At 41.2% G+C, this 15,878-nt stretch overlaps 1 protein-coding gene across 4 annotated transcripts in view; it reads right to left on the reverse strand.

Annotated features, from left to right (window-relative positions):
* The window catches only part of LOC128524022 (disintegrin and metalloproteinase domain-containing protein 23), a 30,520-nt gene extending 15,172 nt beyond the window's left edge, over positions 1-15,348 (reverse strand). For 3 of the 4 annotated variants that reach the window (XR_008360486.1, XM_053496291.1, XM_053496289.1), the window contains exons 1-10: positions 15,097-15,348; positions 14,249-14,457; positions 13,821-13,897; positions 6,326-6,389; positions 4,332-4,414; positions 4,159-4,216; positions 3,156-3,228; positions 2,355-2,413; positions 1,251-1,316; positions 177-245 (exon numbers count right to left, since the gene is read on the reverse strand). Coding sequence is in view for 3 of the 4 variants with exons in the window: in XM_053496291.1 (XP_053352266.1) it covers positions 177-245; positions 1,251-1,316; positions 2,355-2,413; positions 3,156-3,228; positions 4,159-4,216; positions 4,332-4,414; positions 6,326-6,389; positions 13,821-13,897; positions 14,249-14,457; positions 15,097-15,178 (840 nt within the window). In the remaining variant the exon portion in view is untranslated. The remainder of the gene's footprint in view (positions 1-176; positions 246-1,250; positions 1,317-2,354; positions 2,414-3,155; positions 3,229-4,158; positions 4,217-4,331; positions 4,415-6,325; positions 6,390-13,820; positions 13,898-14,248; positions 14,458-15,096) is intronic. The other variant, XM_053496290.1, reaches the window with a different exon arrangement.
* Positions 15,349-15,878: the final 530 nt, after the last annotated feature.

Genomic DNA, 15,878 nt, shown 5'->3' on the forward strand with positions numbered 1-15,878 from the left:
AGCAACAAAACAGGAAGAATCAGATGATATACAAAGAGAAAGACCGAGAGAAAAGGTTTTACTGTATATAGATTTTGAACATTTTATATGACACATATATTTTATATGAACTTGTGTTATTTTACACATGCTGCATAACTAAAACATGCATTTTATAAACGGTACTAGTAACTTACAGCATCCACCAGGTTGACCACAGACTTTGCAAAGTTACGTGTTTGTTGTTTGGTCTTTTGTCTCTTAAACTACACCAATCATGTCAGATAAAAAAAAAAAATCAGAGATAAAGATTAGAAAGCAGCTCTAGGTGTTTGCGTGGTGTCAATAATAACAGTAACAATGACAATGGCAACAACAGTAACAGTTAAAAACACTATTTAAATGTACAGTAGGTGAATGGCATGTGAATTTAGAGTTTTGCATAGGCACAAAATAATGATAAATGGAAAGAGCAATCATAAGAATAAGAAAAGTATATGACAATTAGTATAAAGTGTAAATTTAAAAAGGAGTAAAATATTATAACATTTTGAATAAAAAAAACTGTCTGTTTAAAAAAAAACTTATATTTAAAACAGCCAGCTAATGAATATTGAACTGTGACTGTGTTAAAAGGGCCTATTAAAGAATTCTTTGGTAGTGTTTCTAAATGTTAAACCCTGTTGTATGGTTCTAAATAGAAATCCTCCACAAGATCTCCTCTAAAGGAAAAAAAACTGGGACACAGAGTCCAAACCAAAAGATTTAAGAACTTTACACTCTTGGAAAAAAGAATCTCAAGAATCCTTTAAATGTTTAATGGCTGTAGCTTATCAACCCTCTCTGAATGATTTTTTCCTGTATTAAATCGTTTAAAGACTTAAAATAAAAAAAATATTTAGGGTGTACTTGGAAAATTCTACAGTCGCAGATTTATACGGATTGTAAAGCTGGATGCTCCCCTAAATGAGAGACGTGATGTATCTGAGAAAGTGGTCAGAGCGCCCTCCTGTGGCCACTGCTTCCATTGTGCCTTCCACTATCAGCCCACAAACCCCATGTGTCTAGACGGAGACCCAACTCAAGAAACTTCTCTCACACAGAAGGAATTCCAGTCTAATGGCTGTGGTTATAATAAACCGGATCCCGTTCCCTTCGAGAGTAAACTCAAGTGAGTGACTTCTCACATCCAACTTTATTCACCTACACACGCAAACACCCCAAGGCAACTATCCACCCATGGGAACACAATATAACAAACAAACACAAACCATATTGTGGTCGCTGACAATCATGAGCTCGATATACTTCATTTCCTCAAACACATTCCTTGGCATCTGAAAAAGAAAGAGATGTAACAGGAATGAACCAGAGCAGATCCCCTTTTTAATACTATGAAAGCCAAAAAAAAACAACATTACTAAAATGCCTTTTAAATATTTCTGCAGTCCGGGGAATGTGTGCACTCATTTAGCTGGTTGCTGCTGGTCTTGTGTATGACAATATGTAGTAGCTAGAATTAATAAAAGGGATTTCCAGTTGCTGCACATACAGTATTTCACCATCATTTCTGTGTAACATGTGTGGAGCTATTTTTGGGTAAAGCCTTACCCAAGCATAAAAAAATGACACAAGGCTGATCTTATGATCCTGACTTTCCCAGCAGCAGTACGACTTAAGTCACATAGCATACTGAGAGTGTAGGACAGAGAGCAGACGATCAAGCACTTCTTTAAAGTTCTAGTCCACAAAGTTACGAGACTGTCTATATATGAGGGCTGTTTAAGTGAGTTCCAGAACTTTAGATGTTTACTTTGGTTGTATTCAAACTTTGCTAGATGTTGAAATAATTGATTATTTTTCAGACATTCATTCATGATTGATCTTCTTTATCACTTATCCTGTCTACCTGGTCACGGAGAAGAACCTATCCCAGAAGATTTAGGGCACAAAGCGGGGTACATCCTGGATGTCAACTAACCTAATGTGCATGACTTTGAAAGAAACCGGAGGAGAACACGCAAACTCCATGCACACAGACCTGAGATGGGAATCGATCCCTCGACGCTGGAGATGCAAGACCACGGTGCTAACCCCGTGCTGCAACTGTGTTTCATGAGATCCCATTCAGAACATATACCAGTACTGCTGATCAGGGTTGATCATTAACCCATAAAGCAATGCTAGAGCAATGTGTTTAAATGAGTGCAATATCAGGTGACTGATGTCCACTGGCTGTTTTGTACTGTTAGAGAGAGCTCGTAATCAAGTCGAGCTTTTTTTTCGGGAATGCCACATACTATGTTCCGCTGACTAAAGTTCTGTTGTGTTTATGTGAGCTCATGGTTGCAGGGGAAGGCCCCACCAAGCCTTACAGCACGCTTTTTCCTGCGCCGCAGCCAAGCCATGTCATCCAGCTGGTCCTCCTCCCCATCTACACACACACACACACACACAGATGTAATTATAAACATATGGTACATTTTATAAAATCACCAAGCATGCTAAATATGTGCTCCATTGCTGCAATTTTATTTTGATCTTTATTTTTATTCTGTTTTTTTTTTTTTTTTCTAATTCAGTGACTCATTGGTGGGATGCTACATACGTAACTAAGCAACATGTAAACCAACAAGAGCTAACCATTTAGGTTGTACACACATACATCATTTATTTATTTTTCTTCTGTAAAAGTTTCACCCTCAGCGTAGAGTTGGGTCACTCCAACGCCTATACTGGGAACACTGGGCACGAGCACATGTGCAGCATATATTACTGTGCAGCATTACTAAATATGCTGTTTGTGAAAACATGTGGATGCTTGTGTACCACAACCCAAAGTTAGATGTCCAGTTAGATGTGTTTTTTATTTGGTCTGCGCATTTGTATGTCTTCATGTTTACGAGCCACAAGCTTGCTTTTGGCCAACTTTGTCTACTTTTGGAAACCTTATTTGAAGCAAATTACTGCTTTCTGACACACGCTACCATATTTCCCACATTCGGTCCAATGGAACAAAGACAGACACAATTTTAAGTGTTTTTTATTTTGTTATTTGCAATACAATGAACCCTATGAACTGTCTATATATATAGTTATACAGTATAGAAGTGAATGAGCATCGCCCATGTTTTTAACTGTGCATGTTAAAATCTCCAAGGTGTTTTAGAGTATACCTGTGTCCTTAGGGTCATGAGAGCTTAGAAAGCTAGGCGTCCTGTACAGTCTGTGGGGTCTGGCCGCTCCATCCTAAAGCAAAGACATTGCAATTTGGACAAATGATGCAAATAATAAGTTTCTACAAAGAACACTAGAGTTTTTTTTTTTTTTCAATAGGAACTACACCACAGCATGGTTGAATTCTCAATTCTGATTGGTCAGATGGTGCTGGTTAGTTTTCTATGACGTCAGCATTGATGGCAGTGCCAAGTTGTAGGTTTTAATAATAGGCTCATTATAATATGTTGTTTCTACACTCGTTCACAAGAATTTATAAGGCAGATGTGCTAAATAATCTTTGATAATAATAAACAGATTAAAAAAAAAACGTCTATTGTCTGTTCTAGAAACAAACAATGTACTTATTGATATTCTGAAGCTTTGTATCACTGATATGGTCTGATTTTAATATTCTCCCTATCCCTTGTATTGCTCAGTATGGTTTCTGCCATGAGAGAGACTTTAAAACAAAGGATTTGAAGCTAATAACTTAAGAGACGTTAGGGGAGGCTGGTAGGGGGACCACTGTCTGGTTATAATTGTTATAATTTAACTGCCAGCAGGAATTAACCTGCTTCATGGACATTTAAATATTAAATATGATTGCTGTGATATGAAAGAAATTCAATATTTTGATGCATTGATGTAGAAAATTGTATTTAATGTCTCCATTTTGCACACTGATTATTTTCCAATAACCGCACACCCCCAAAGTGTTTTATTCCTGACATACTGAACCATGTTTATAACCCATAACTCTGTGTGTATTACTGAAAATGCAACACATTGCTGTAGTACATAAAGGCAGCAAGCTGTTCATTAGAAGCAGCTGGAAAAACTATTAGCGACATTAACAAATGAATATTAGTAAAGATAAATACAGTAATGAAACAGCAGTAGTAGCAGATGCTTACATACTGTAGTTCTCTGAGAATGTCAGTGGTTATACAAAGTACTTACAATAGAGTGTTTCAAAGGCTCAATAAAATACACATAAACGCCATCATCAAACATGCCACTGGCAGCCATAGAAAGAGAAGAGAAATAGCACTGAGAGGCAGCAAAAGCACTTTTTGAAGTGGTTTATGTAAAGAGTAATTCTGATAAAGACTAACTGCAGTTTTTATACTCACTGTAAGCCATCACAGGTTGATATGGCTACTCGAGACACCTCGTTCCCCCTCACTTGGCCACGGTAATAACAATGTTCCCCACCCTGAGAATGCACGTGCACGCACACACACACACAAAATAATAATTCACACTGCAGGCACCTGCAAATCTTACATCCCAATCTTTCACAGATCATGAATCCCTCACACAATAACTGTCCATAAAACTGTTCAAATCAAGATGTAGCTCATATTATTTGTGTGTTTTTCTTTGAGGCAGGAACAGCAGGGTAAAAATAGCAGGAAACAGAACGGTGATTAGAAAGTCATGCCTGAGTAGAAGGCAGGCTGCTTTATTCCTCTCCGGACAATTGTTCTGTGTAGCAGATTTATGTGCCGGGTTGTGAGCAGCAGATTCAGCAGAGAGGCTGGAGTAGCAAACTAGAGCCAGGGACACGGGAAATGTGAAGAAAAACTCACAGTGAAGGTAATGTGAAACGGCAAAATACTCACAGCACTGAAATAGTGGTGTGTAATGAAGTTACAGAACTGTAAGTAGTCTTACAATAAGTTGCATATTGAGTAATGTAAGCACGAAGCACTTCCTCCTGGAATATTCCATAATGCAGTTTCTTTTCTTCTGCCGTACATGGTAGAGTTGCTCTTAACGTCCCGAGCTTAAGACGCCTGATGGTCTACATAAGGGCAGAGTGATGCAGTAATTGTTCACTGATTATTAATTAAAATAAATATTACCTAGATGATGGCACGGTGACTTAGTGGTTCGAAAATATACAGAGATATACACACCGAAGTGTGTGAATGCGAGTGTGAATGTTAACCGGAGGTCATAAATCCAATGATAAATCACACACGAGGTTCCCACTATAGATGGACGGGTGGAATATTTCCTGTGCATAAAGACGTAACAGATATGCATATTTGACCTTCTCTTACCTCGCACTATAACAACCCCCTTCTGTTCTGCTTTAGGTCACCCATTTTCTCTTTCCACACAGCCGGATTTCCCACACTGCATTATTCCTGCAGAGCAAGGTCTGGTTGTCATGTGACCTGAGCTGCGGCGCTGCTGAATCAGTGACTAGTCATTTACTTCTCATCTCACTCAGCACTTTGTTTCTCTCGCCATCATTCTTTTTAATGCATTTTCGTTCTGAGCTTTGATTTAGTCTCTCAGAGTCTCTCTATACTGTTTATACAGTATATAGACCGAGGGTTTTTATCAGTCAGAGTAATACATTACGGTCTCAGGTTGTACCCGGTTGTGCAAGAGCCAATTTCTTTTCGTCTTCACCTGCATTTAGTTGCTATTTTCGTGGTCAGAATAAGAATCCCTTATGCTCACATTACCACCTACCGAGACCAGTATTAGCACATATGCAATGCATAAACATTATTTTCCTGACAACATACAATTCATCCATTCTGGTTTTATGAATGTACTCTATTCCTAACTCCACTTGTAAAGAGTGCCAACCAGCTTTTATTATACTGTACATAGAATATCTGATCTTTTTCAAAGCCGAATAAATGTCTTTTTTAACAGTTAACTAGGTTTTATACTTGACCAATTGATTGGCATCATAGATTATCCCTCTATACTCCACCATAAATAAACATTCAAAACAAGATCAGTCACAAATGTAGTTATTTCTACAACAGAAACCGTGGTATGGAGTTTTCCCTTTGCTATGCCCCCTTACTTTTGCAGCTATACCACAAATGCCTGTGTTGATGCCAAAAATGTAAAGAATATGATCTTATTTCTGTGCTTAGGCCATTTTCTCAAAGCTACAGAGGCTTCATCGTCTTCGTCTTTATTTTATATATCTGCATACTCTCTCTCTCACACACTCTCTCTCTTAAACCAACGTACAGTAATAATGATACATTTTAAATAAACAGCGTATGTACAGTGTTACAACTTTAAAACGTATTGTCCAAGCCAAAAAAACATGAAATGAACTCAACAGGCTATAAAAATAAAGCACTACCTTGGATGTTATGGGTTTTCCTTCCTCATAGTGAATCTCCACATAATCGGAAGATAGTAGGTCACTGTAACACAGACAGAAAACAAGTATTACGACTTCCTACAGCTGTGTGTTTCCTCTGCTGAGTTATGATACTGCAGAGCATCTCTCGGCCAAGGCAATGCCAGAACCAAAGTAGAGGTGTTGTTAACATTATAACAATGTTTTCATTAACAATCAAACACTGTTATAATATTTTTGATAAAACAGGTAATTCATAGTTTACAAAAATACACAGCCCACTTTTTTTTTTAATTGCGCCTATAAATACAACAACAGACAGCAGCAAAAACAGTGTGTACCTGCACACTAATGCAACACATGTAGAACTTCAAACATGCATATTTTATGGAAAGGTTCAAAGGTATCTTTGAGATTAGAGGTATTATTGATTTATGATCTAAAAGGCATACTGTAACAGCTTAACTTTGAATAGGATTGTATAGCCAAGTCTCACCCGAACCTGCGGAGACCAAAATCAGGTCCGATTCCACGGGAAAGCCAATGCAGTACAACTTGCAAACAATTTAATTATGGTCACGATATACAGGCTTCAGAACACACACTGCACCACAGTCAGTCACGGATTACCAGTGGATCTTTTGGATGCTGTGGATAGCAAGGGCATGTTTATCTGGCAGATGGATCATGGAAGCTGGGCTGGACTGAATTGGGCCCAGCAGGCAAAGATTCCAAACCCAATTCAGTCCAGCCCAGCTTCCAGGATCCATCTGCCAGATAAACATGCCCTTGCTATCCAAAGCATCCAAAAGATCCACTGGTAATGTCCAGACACCACAGACATATCCTAAGAGGTCTTGTGGAGTCATGCCCCGGTGGGCAGAGCTGCCCAGGTAACCAAGGGCAACCCATACGATACTGGGCATATTTTTTGCTTTATAATGATATAGCTGATCAGTGTATAAAAATTGTACAAAATGTAATTCTCTTAGATCTTAAATGTCTGCAGTCTTTGTAATCCAAGGCTGGTTATCCTGCAAGCATGTAAAACTTATATAATGCTGTACATATAAATACACTAACCAATCATGGTGGAAAGGAAAGGAAAGGATGAAGGAAAGGAGAAGAACTGGTTAGTAGGTGGTAACCTCTAATGGTAGAATATGATCTACAAACTGTTTCAAAAACTGTATAGCCCCTTAATATTGTTTATTATATTTACTGTATGTCTATATAACCAGACTGTGCATAAAGAAGCTTATTTGACAGCAGGAGATCCCAGGAGTTGATCTAGTGATCTACCACCCCAGAGCTCTTACTGCTACTACACGTACTGTAAATCTAAATCAATGTGCTCCTAAAAGCATTGACATACCAGACATTAGGTGTGTTTGTCATGCCCATGCAGACTACAACAGCCCATGACCTCATCACATGAACTTCAGTTAAACTCCTATTCCCATTCACAGTCCCTAATTACTACCTCAGCAAACAGTCTTTGAAGGCCTGGCTCCAGCACTGTCTCTGTAATTATTTCATGCAGTTGCTGTATGCCTATCCTGATTAGGGTTTTGACCATAAACTGCTTTACTTCACTTAACCACCTTAGGCTTCTGAGCATTGCCTAGCTTTCTGGTTGGTTTGCTACATCAGTTTTAATGAAACCAGAACACGTACTTGCATTTGTGTAGCCACATTATGACAGCAGACTCTGTCTGAAGAAAACATCAACACAGCAGGGTTCAGCAAATTCCCGCACTCCATTAGAAAGTCTTCTACGTCTTTGAGTCTCTCTTCACTTACACTGATAAGAACAGTATGGCTGAGTGTTTTACAAGTGTCAAAGTTTGCATTGACACCTCTCTTTTTTAAAAGATCAAGTCTGGCAAAGACAAAACTGTTCCGCTTCTCTCACCACTCACTGGGAGAGTGTTTTCCTGGATAAATGCAATGTGTTTCCTGACTCTCCTGATGCCAATGGAATAGGTGACAAGCCTTCCCCCGAAACAAGGTTTACAGTCATAAGGTGAGTGACACGCTCTGGGTGTAGTGGCAGGTGTTGAACGCCATGGGCGGAAGGAACAGGCGTAGAGGCAGAGGGGTTGTGTAATCAAAAAAAGAGTCTTTTAATGACGGTAAACAGGAAAGTATACGTAAAGACTCCATGACACGCCCTGTGGCGGGACACAGGCAGAGGGACACATGACACGCCCTGTGGCGGGACACAGGCAGAGGGACACATGACACGCCCTGTGGCGGGACACAGGCAGAGGGACACATGACACGCCCTGTGGCGGGACACAGGCAGAGGGACACATGACACGCCCTGTGGCGGGACACAGGCAGAGGGACACATGACACGCCCTGTGGCGGGACACAGGCAGAGGGACACATGACACGCCCTGTGGCGGGACACAGGCAGAGGGACACATGACACGCCCTGTGGCGGGACACAGGCAGAGGGACACATGACACGCCCTGTGGCGGGACACAGGCAGAGGGACACATGACACGCCCTGTGGCGGGACACAGGCAGAGGGACACATGACACGCCCTGTGGCGGGACACAGGCAGAGGGACACATGACACGCCCTGTGGCGGGACACAGGCAGAGGGACACATGACACGCCCTGTGGCGGGACACAGGCAGAGGGACACATGACACGCCCTGTGGCGGGACACAGGCAGAGGGACACATGACACGTCCTGTGGCGGGACACAGGCAGAGGGACACATGCCACGTCCTGTGGCGGGACACAGGCAGAGGGACACATGCCACGTCCTGTGGCGGGACACAGGCAGAGGGACACATGCCACGTCCTGTGGCGGGACACAGGCAGAGGGACACATGCCACGTCCTGTGGCGGGACACAGGCAGAGGGAGGACAAACACATAACAGTACACACAAACTATGCGTGGAGCTGAAACTGGACACTAGAGGGAGACACTAGAGAGAGAAGGGAGACACGTAGAGACTGGAGAGAGAGAGGGGACTAGGGCTAAAGACATGGCAGTCAGCTAGGCATGGCTTTTAGCTAAACATGGTTAAGATTGCTCTTAACCATGGCAGTCAGCTACACATACACCTAGCTAAACATGTCTTCAGCCCCAACATGCACTAAGCTACACTTACCTAATAGCTTAACACACACTAGGGAATTGGGGCACAGAAACACAGAGACAAGGGACACCCAGTGGCTAGGCTAGGAGATATTCCAAGGCCAAGCTCACTGGGACACTAGGGAGACAGGAAACACAGAATAGCTAGAGACACAAAGGGGCTATGGCTAGAAGCATGCTAGTTAGCTTAACCTAGATTTTAGCTACCCACACTTCTAGCCAAACACACACCTATCTACTTACCTGTTCTAGCTAAACACACATGAAAACAAGGGGACAAGAAACAGTACATACATACACCTAGGACAGGACTGAATCAGCTCCACACACAAAGACCCACAGAACATACACAGAAACATTGCCAATAAGAGAGCCCAAGTCAACACAACTTAAATCAAAATATAAACTAAACAAAAAACAAAAACTAAAACTAAATGCCCACACAAATGACAGTGGTGATACCAAAAATGCTCAACCCAGTTTCCCAGTCTAAACAGCTATTTATAGATGGAGTAATGGCTACCTCGGCTCAGGTGTGCACTCGCATCACCTGACCGAGGTGCCTGCTGGGAAACTGAGTCAGCCAACAAAAACTACAAATAAAACACAGCGACCTCTGGTGGACCCTTACAGTGAGCTCATTAATTTGGGACACTCATTCATGTCCGACCACTGGCTGGAGAACGATCCACCTTCTGCTGCAGTGTATTCTCCTTCTCCATGTGCTTACAAGCTAGATTGAATCAGAGAAGGTGAAGGATGGAAAAGAGGCTTTCAGTAATCATCATCGCCTACATTGATGAGATTCTGGGCTTCTCTATCTAATCCAGAAGATCTCGGAGTTTGCAGTTGCATTACTACAACATGGAATAATCTGGGACTGACAGGAAATCATAAAAAGGGACGAGCAAGGAAGTCATCATAGCCAACTAAATGACAACCAATCCAGGAGAGAATTACCATCCACGCTACATCTGGTATGTAGTAATGACGGGAATATACAGAGACTGCTGTGTGCTGAATTCACCTTCAGCTGTTATGTCCTCCAACACTTCCTCCCAGGCATCTGTGTCTGACTCAGCGAGTACAAACAAACACACACAAACACACACACACATAATGCACCCGCACGCACATACTGTACACGCACACACATGCACATACACACACACACACATAAACAAAAACCCAGCTCTTTCTTCTCACTTGAACTTTTGGACCCAGATACATTTTTCTTCAACCTTGGGTAAATGTTTTCAGGGCAGAAATGCGTTTAAAAAAAATGGGTGTATGTGTGTGCATGAGAGATAGACCTCACACATCGTGGCCTTTAAATACGAAGTATCCAATGTAGAGCGTGTTAGACAATTTGGATCAGATTAAGGATGTTTTTAAAGTTGGAAGCTGGTGAGGAGAATCAGTTCTGCGGCAGCCTGAGGGTCAAAGTGCATACAGTATGTGTGTGTGAGTGTAAAAAGAGGAAGAGAGCACAAGACTGAACGAGATGATGCTGTTGTTGTCTGTGTTACGGGTTTAAAATGGATTAAATGGGACAGTATGTCTGAAATTATCATTGTGTGTCAGGAAAAATGCATAAAAACCAGCATTAATAGACCGTCCACTTTAACTTCGGGCACACTTCTAATTCTACACAAAGCCCTCCGCTCCACTGACTGGACCAGGATCAGGAAAGATCCAATTACATGCTATAAAACTAAAACAGCTCAGAGTTTCTCTGTTTCTCGACGGAAGAGAGGCCTGAACGCATAGTAATATCAGTTCCCGCTGCGGCGCGATGTGTAGGACTAAGCAGAATTGTGCAGCACAGGTGCAGTGAGGGGAGGAGGCCAGAGCAGCACTATAAGAGCAGGAGTCACTGGATACATGTTCAGAGATTTCTATATTTAGATCAGATCATTGCTGCTGCACAGCCTCGACAGCTGCTGCAGTGTGTTCAGAAACTATACATACACACGCTAAGATTTATTTGTCATCCACTACGTGAACCTACTGACAGACAATACAGGTGAGCCTGTAAGTGGGAAATGGCAGATCTGTCCTTTTTTCATATATCTAATGGATGGATGCATGGATGCATGCACGCTTCATTGATCCGAAAGAAATTCCAGACATCCGGCAGCATCTTACATACGGTCAGTACACACAAGGTAATGTGAGAACTTACCTACAGTTACTAGTGCAATGCTAAGAACAATTGTATTTATGACAAAGTGACAATAGAGCAAAATAGTAATGTTAATTATTATTATGATAAAGTCATAATTATATCACTTATTCACTACATCTCCTCCAAACTTTTCATAAAATGCAGGAACAAATTCCTATACATGTGTATAACTAAAAAAAAAATGCAAGAAAGCCTGAGGAAAAAAAAAAAAGACCAGAGAATCAAAAAGCACTTTCCTCAGAGCATCTCTTCTGCATATCAATTAAGTCAAAGGACTGACACGGTTCATTCTCTATTCAATTGCAGGATTCAAAATGTCTCAGGACATGAGCCAGCAGTCCTCACACCAGCAAAAAGCATCTCTCTCTCACACACACACACATTCGCTCTGACAAATAACGGGCATGGAATATGAGCGACATTTAAGTAAAGAAAGAACAAATCATCATTCATGTCTTCAGCAGCATCTAATATTGATCCTGTACTTCATTTCTACCTCATTAAAAGTTCCAGTTTATTAATGAACCATTCATCTAACAGCATATTATACAGTACATGGGAAACAGAAGAAGGTAAGGAATGCAAGTCTGGAACTGCCAATGGAGGGTGCCGTCTTTTCTCTGCATCCACTGCGCCTGCCTCGTTAAAGACACTTACATGGTGAACTGCAACTTTCAACACTAAACACACTACAATGTTCAGTGATTCAGTGTCATCTCAGCACAGAGTGGCATCTGTAAATTACCAAACACTGTGATTATGTAGCCATAATGGAGTCTAACTCAGACTTCTCTCTCCACATCAAGGATTCTTTAAGTAAGAAGCATACTGCTTAGTCGGCAGAGCTTCACATTATGACTAAAAAATATTGCAACTGCATTGCTAAAATCAGGGCTATTTTTAAAGGGACAAAACACTTTTTAATTACAGAGTAACTTTTCCTATTGCAACATAAAACAACTTTTCCTATTGCAACACAAATCTGTGTCTGTCTCTTAGCAGAAGTGCTTGGTAGCACGCTTATTTACACACTGCAGGCTGCTATGATTGACCCTAAAACTATGGGGATACATCATTTTTGACATAATCTCCATGGTTTTCAATATACCTGCACTTTGTCCATCTGTCAACAAGCTTTCGATTTTAGATCGAGCTGCAAACCATGAACGCACCACCGTCTTCACTTCTGCATCATAAGTGAATCTTCTCCTCATAGGCCTGCATTCAGGGAACCACATGCAAGTCTAATGGAGCAAGATCAGGACTATAGTCAGCTTTAAGACCTCAAAATGAGGTTTTGGCAAAGTGTCCACAGAGTGGGGACAAGTGTGCATTATCATGCAAGACCACAACACCCTTGGATAGCAGTCCTGTGCCTTTAATCCAAGGTTTAGGCTTCAGCTCTTCTTTTTCCTTAAAATGTTTCAATACTGGCCGTTGAAAATCCCCAAAATCTTTAAGCATTACTTTTCAAGCTGATTGTTGACTTTTAAGCTTTTTCTTGGTATGCAATTGAGGATGTTTCCATTCAATGTTCTGCCATTTACTCTCAGGTTCGTAATGATTCTCTTTAAGAAACATTCACCTTTCTTAGAGTATCTGTCTAAATTAAGTTTGTAGATATACAAACACTTCTGTTTATCCTCTTCCGTGAGTTGTTTCAGCACCAGGTACGCCGTCAAACCACATGGGGCATAGATGTTTGCTCTCACAGTCGTTACAAATGTACAGATGTAGCATGTTCACACCTGCACAGCAGTGACTGGTGAAAAGGTAGCCTTGAAACAAAAGTGCTGATCAGACAGTGCGGCCAACAGGAGTTTTAATATAACCCGAGTGTAGATAATTTTTTTACTTACCCCTGTACAATAAAAACTAACAAACAGTACACTGTGCAGACATATTTGAATGCCAGTTCCTGTAACACAGCAGGTCTGAACTATAACCATGTCTTTTAGCTGTGGAGCCACAGCACATTGACAGTCTTGTATTGACCAAGCTGAGATAATGTGAAACCTAATAGACTGTCTCATGCATGAGACAGATGAGACAGAATAGATGTCTCATGCATGAGTTCATGTGTGTAGTAAATGTACCAACACAGAATACGCCATAATACCACTTTGAATAAAAACAAGGATTTAACGGTAAGTTAGGAGTAGAGGGCCATACATGCTAATACTCACTTGTTTAATATGAGGTCTAGTATGAATCTGGATCCAAAAGCCTCAAGCTGAAAACTGGCTTGAGCCAAATGGACGATCTAAAGAAGTGAGCAGGAAAAGAAAGTGTTTTTAGTCAAGAATCCCATCTGATGAATTTAACACAGCCAGTGAAACACAAAATCTAAACATAACGTAGCTACACTTTACAGCGTTGCAGTAAACTGAGCGTTGCATCATGCAGCTTGCCAAGAAGATTAGCTGCTGCCAGCTACCAAACAGAAAAAAAGCCAGATTTCCCCAAGAGGAAAAAAAAATACTGCAGTCTAATCTCTTATTTCAATATCTCTAGTCTTGACATCTAAGCAAGGCTTTTACAAAGATACCACAATGCACCGGGAAATTAAATTTGCATCAATTATTTCAAACAAGACAATAATGCACACACTCACCTGGCCCTGCTGGCCCGGGATCTTGGCCTGAGTGTTCAGATTATGGTAAGTGCTCTCAGATTGCTCATTCAGGTAGTAAATGAGGCGAGACGGGTACGTGATAGTGTGCTCCGCCTCCTTGGTGCTCCCATTGTGTGTTGAAGATGGTGCAGTGGCATCCTGCTCCACCCGCACTGAATCCACAACATCCACAACAGACTCATTCTCTACTGACACACACAGCAAAGATCACACCGTTAATCTTATGAGTCATAATAGATGAACAATATATAGAACAATTTAAGAAGCAAAAATGATTTCACACATTAACAAAAACAGCACAGTCATCGCACTTTTTGAGGAGATTAATCAACAACAAAGATTGCAGATAAGGCGACATGCACAATAATACAGGTATAATAATAGTAGTAATAATAATAATAATAACTAGAAGTAGTAACATTGCAGTTATTAACTTTTTTACAGATTAGTTTTATCTCTTAACAATAAAAACAGGTTAATTGATGGTACAGGTTTTATAAATGTATATATGTGGAACTGATGCATATTTGATGCATATTTTTGCAGGACAGGTTTTATGCATGCTGCATACACAGGGTAAATGTATTGTGGCTGTGATAAGCATCAAGTCTCCCTCCCTTCCTCACTAAGGACACTTTGCTCCTGCACTGTCCGCAGCATCCACATACAGGACGTCCTTGCCCTAACCCAACCCAAAATAAAACTACACACACACACACACACACAGATACAGACACACACACTGAGAGAGAGAGAGAGTTTAGCCGGCCGCTCCAGCATGCTGTAACTGTGTGAGTGACAGCAGCACTTTTCGTTCCGGTACTCACCGCGCGCTGCAGTGCTCCCTGATGACTGCAACCCGGAAACGAGGGTGCTCACGAGCAAAATGGAGAGAAGCGTCAGATGCATGATGCATAGTTGTCGGATTGTTAAACAGCAGTGTTATGTGAGCGCATGCATGCTGCGAGTAGCCATTACAGTGTCCTCAGTGTGAGCAGGACTACATGGTCTCTGCCGCGAGCTGAAGCGCAGCGCAATGCGAGGAGGTGCTCAGTACAGTTCAGCTGCATGCGAGTACCGCTGCTCGCTGAGCTCATGAGCGTACTGACTGCGTCCCGCTTGCGCAGAATCTGCGCGGCTCATTGGTAGTCTACTGAACGGGTGATTACAGATTTTTATTTAAAGTGGCAGGAGGTAACTTTTAGGTTTTTCACCCCTCCCATTTATTGGATCAGCGCAGGAAGTAAATGTTTCACAAAATGATATTACAGAAACATTTCTCATAAAGGTGTCTTTCCCATATTCCTGAATTGGAACCCGAACCGGTGCAGAAAATCGTAGGAAGATCACCATGGTGTTCGTCATACAGCGCTACCTCGACATACGAATCTAATCCGTTCCTCCAGAATGTAAAAGCACATAATCCATTCCAGCCCACCAAAAATAAGTACCGGTCATTCCCGGGAAAATAGTTTGTAAAAGAGTTAAAAGGTTAAAGCTAAGATTAATCTGATAAGCTTTAATGTACTGTAATCATTGATATTATCATTTCAGGTTGAAGCCCATGTACATGTCTGCCTGTATGGCAGTATTATCACTTATTTTAAAG

Source organism: Clarias gariepinus, chromosome 5 (assembly GCF_024256425.1).
Source record: "Clarias gariepinus isolate MV-2021 ecotype Netherlands chromosome 5, CGAR_prim_01v2, whole genome shotgun sequence".
NCBI lineage: Eukaryota > Metazoa > Chordata > Actinopteri > Siluriformes > Clariidae > Clarias > Clarias gariepinus.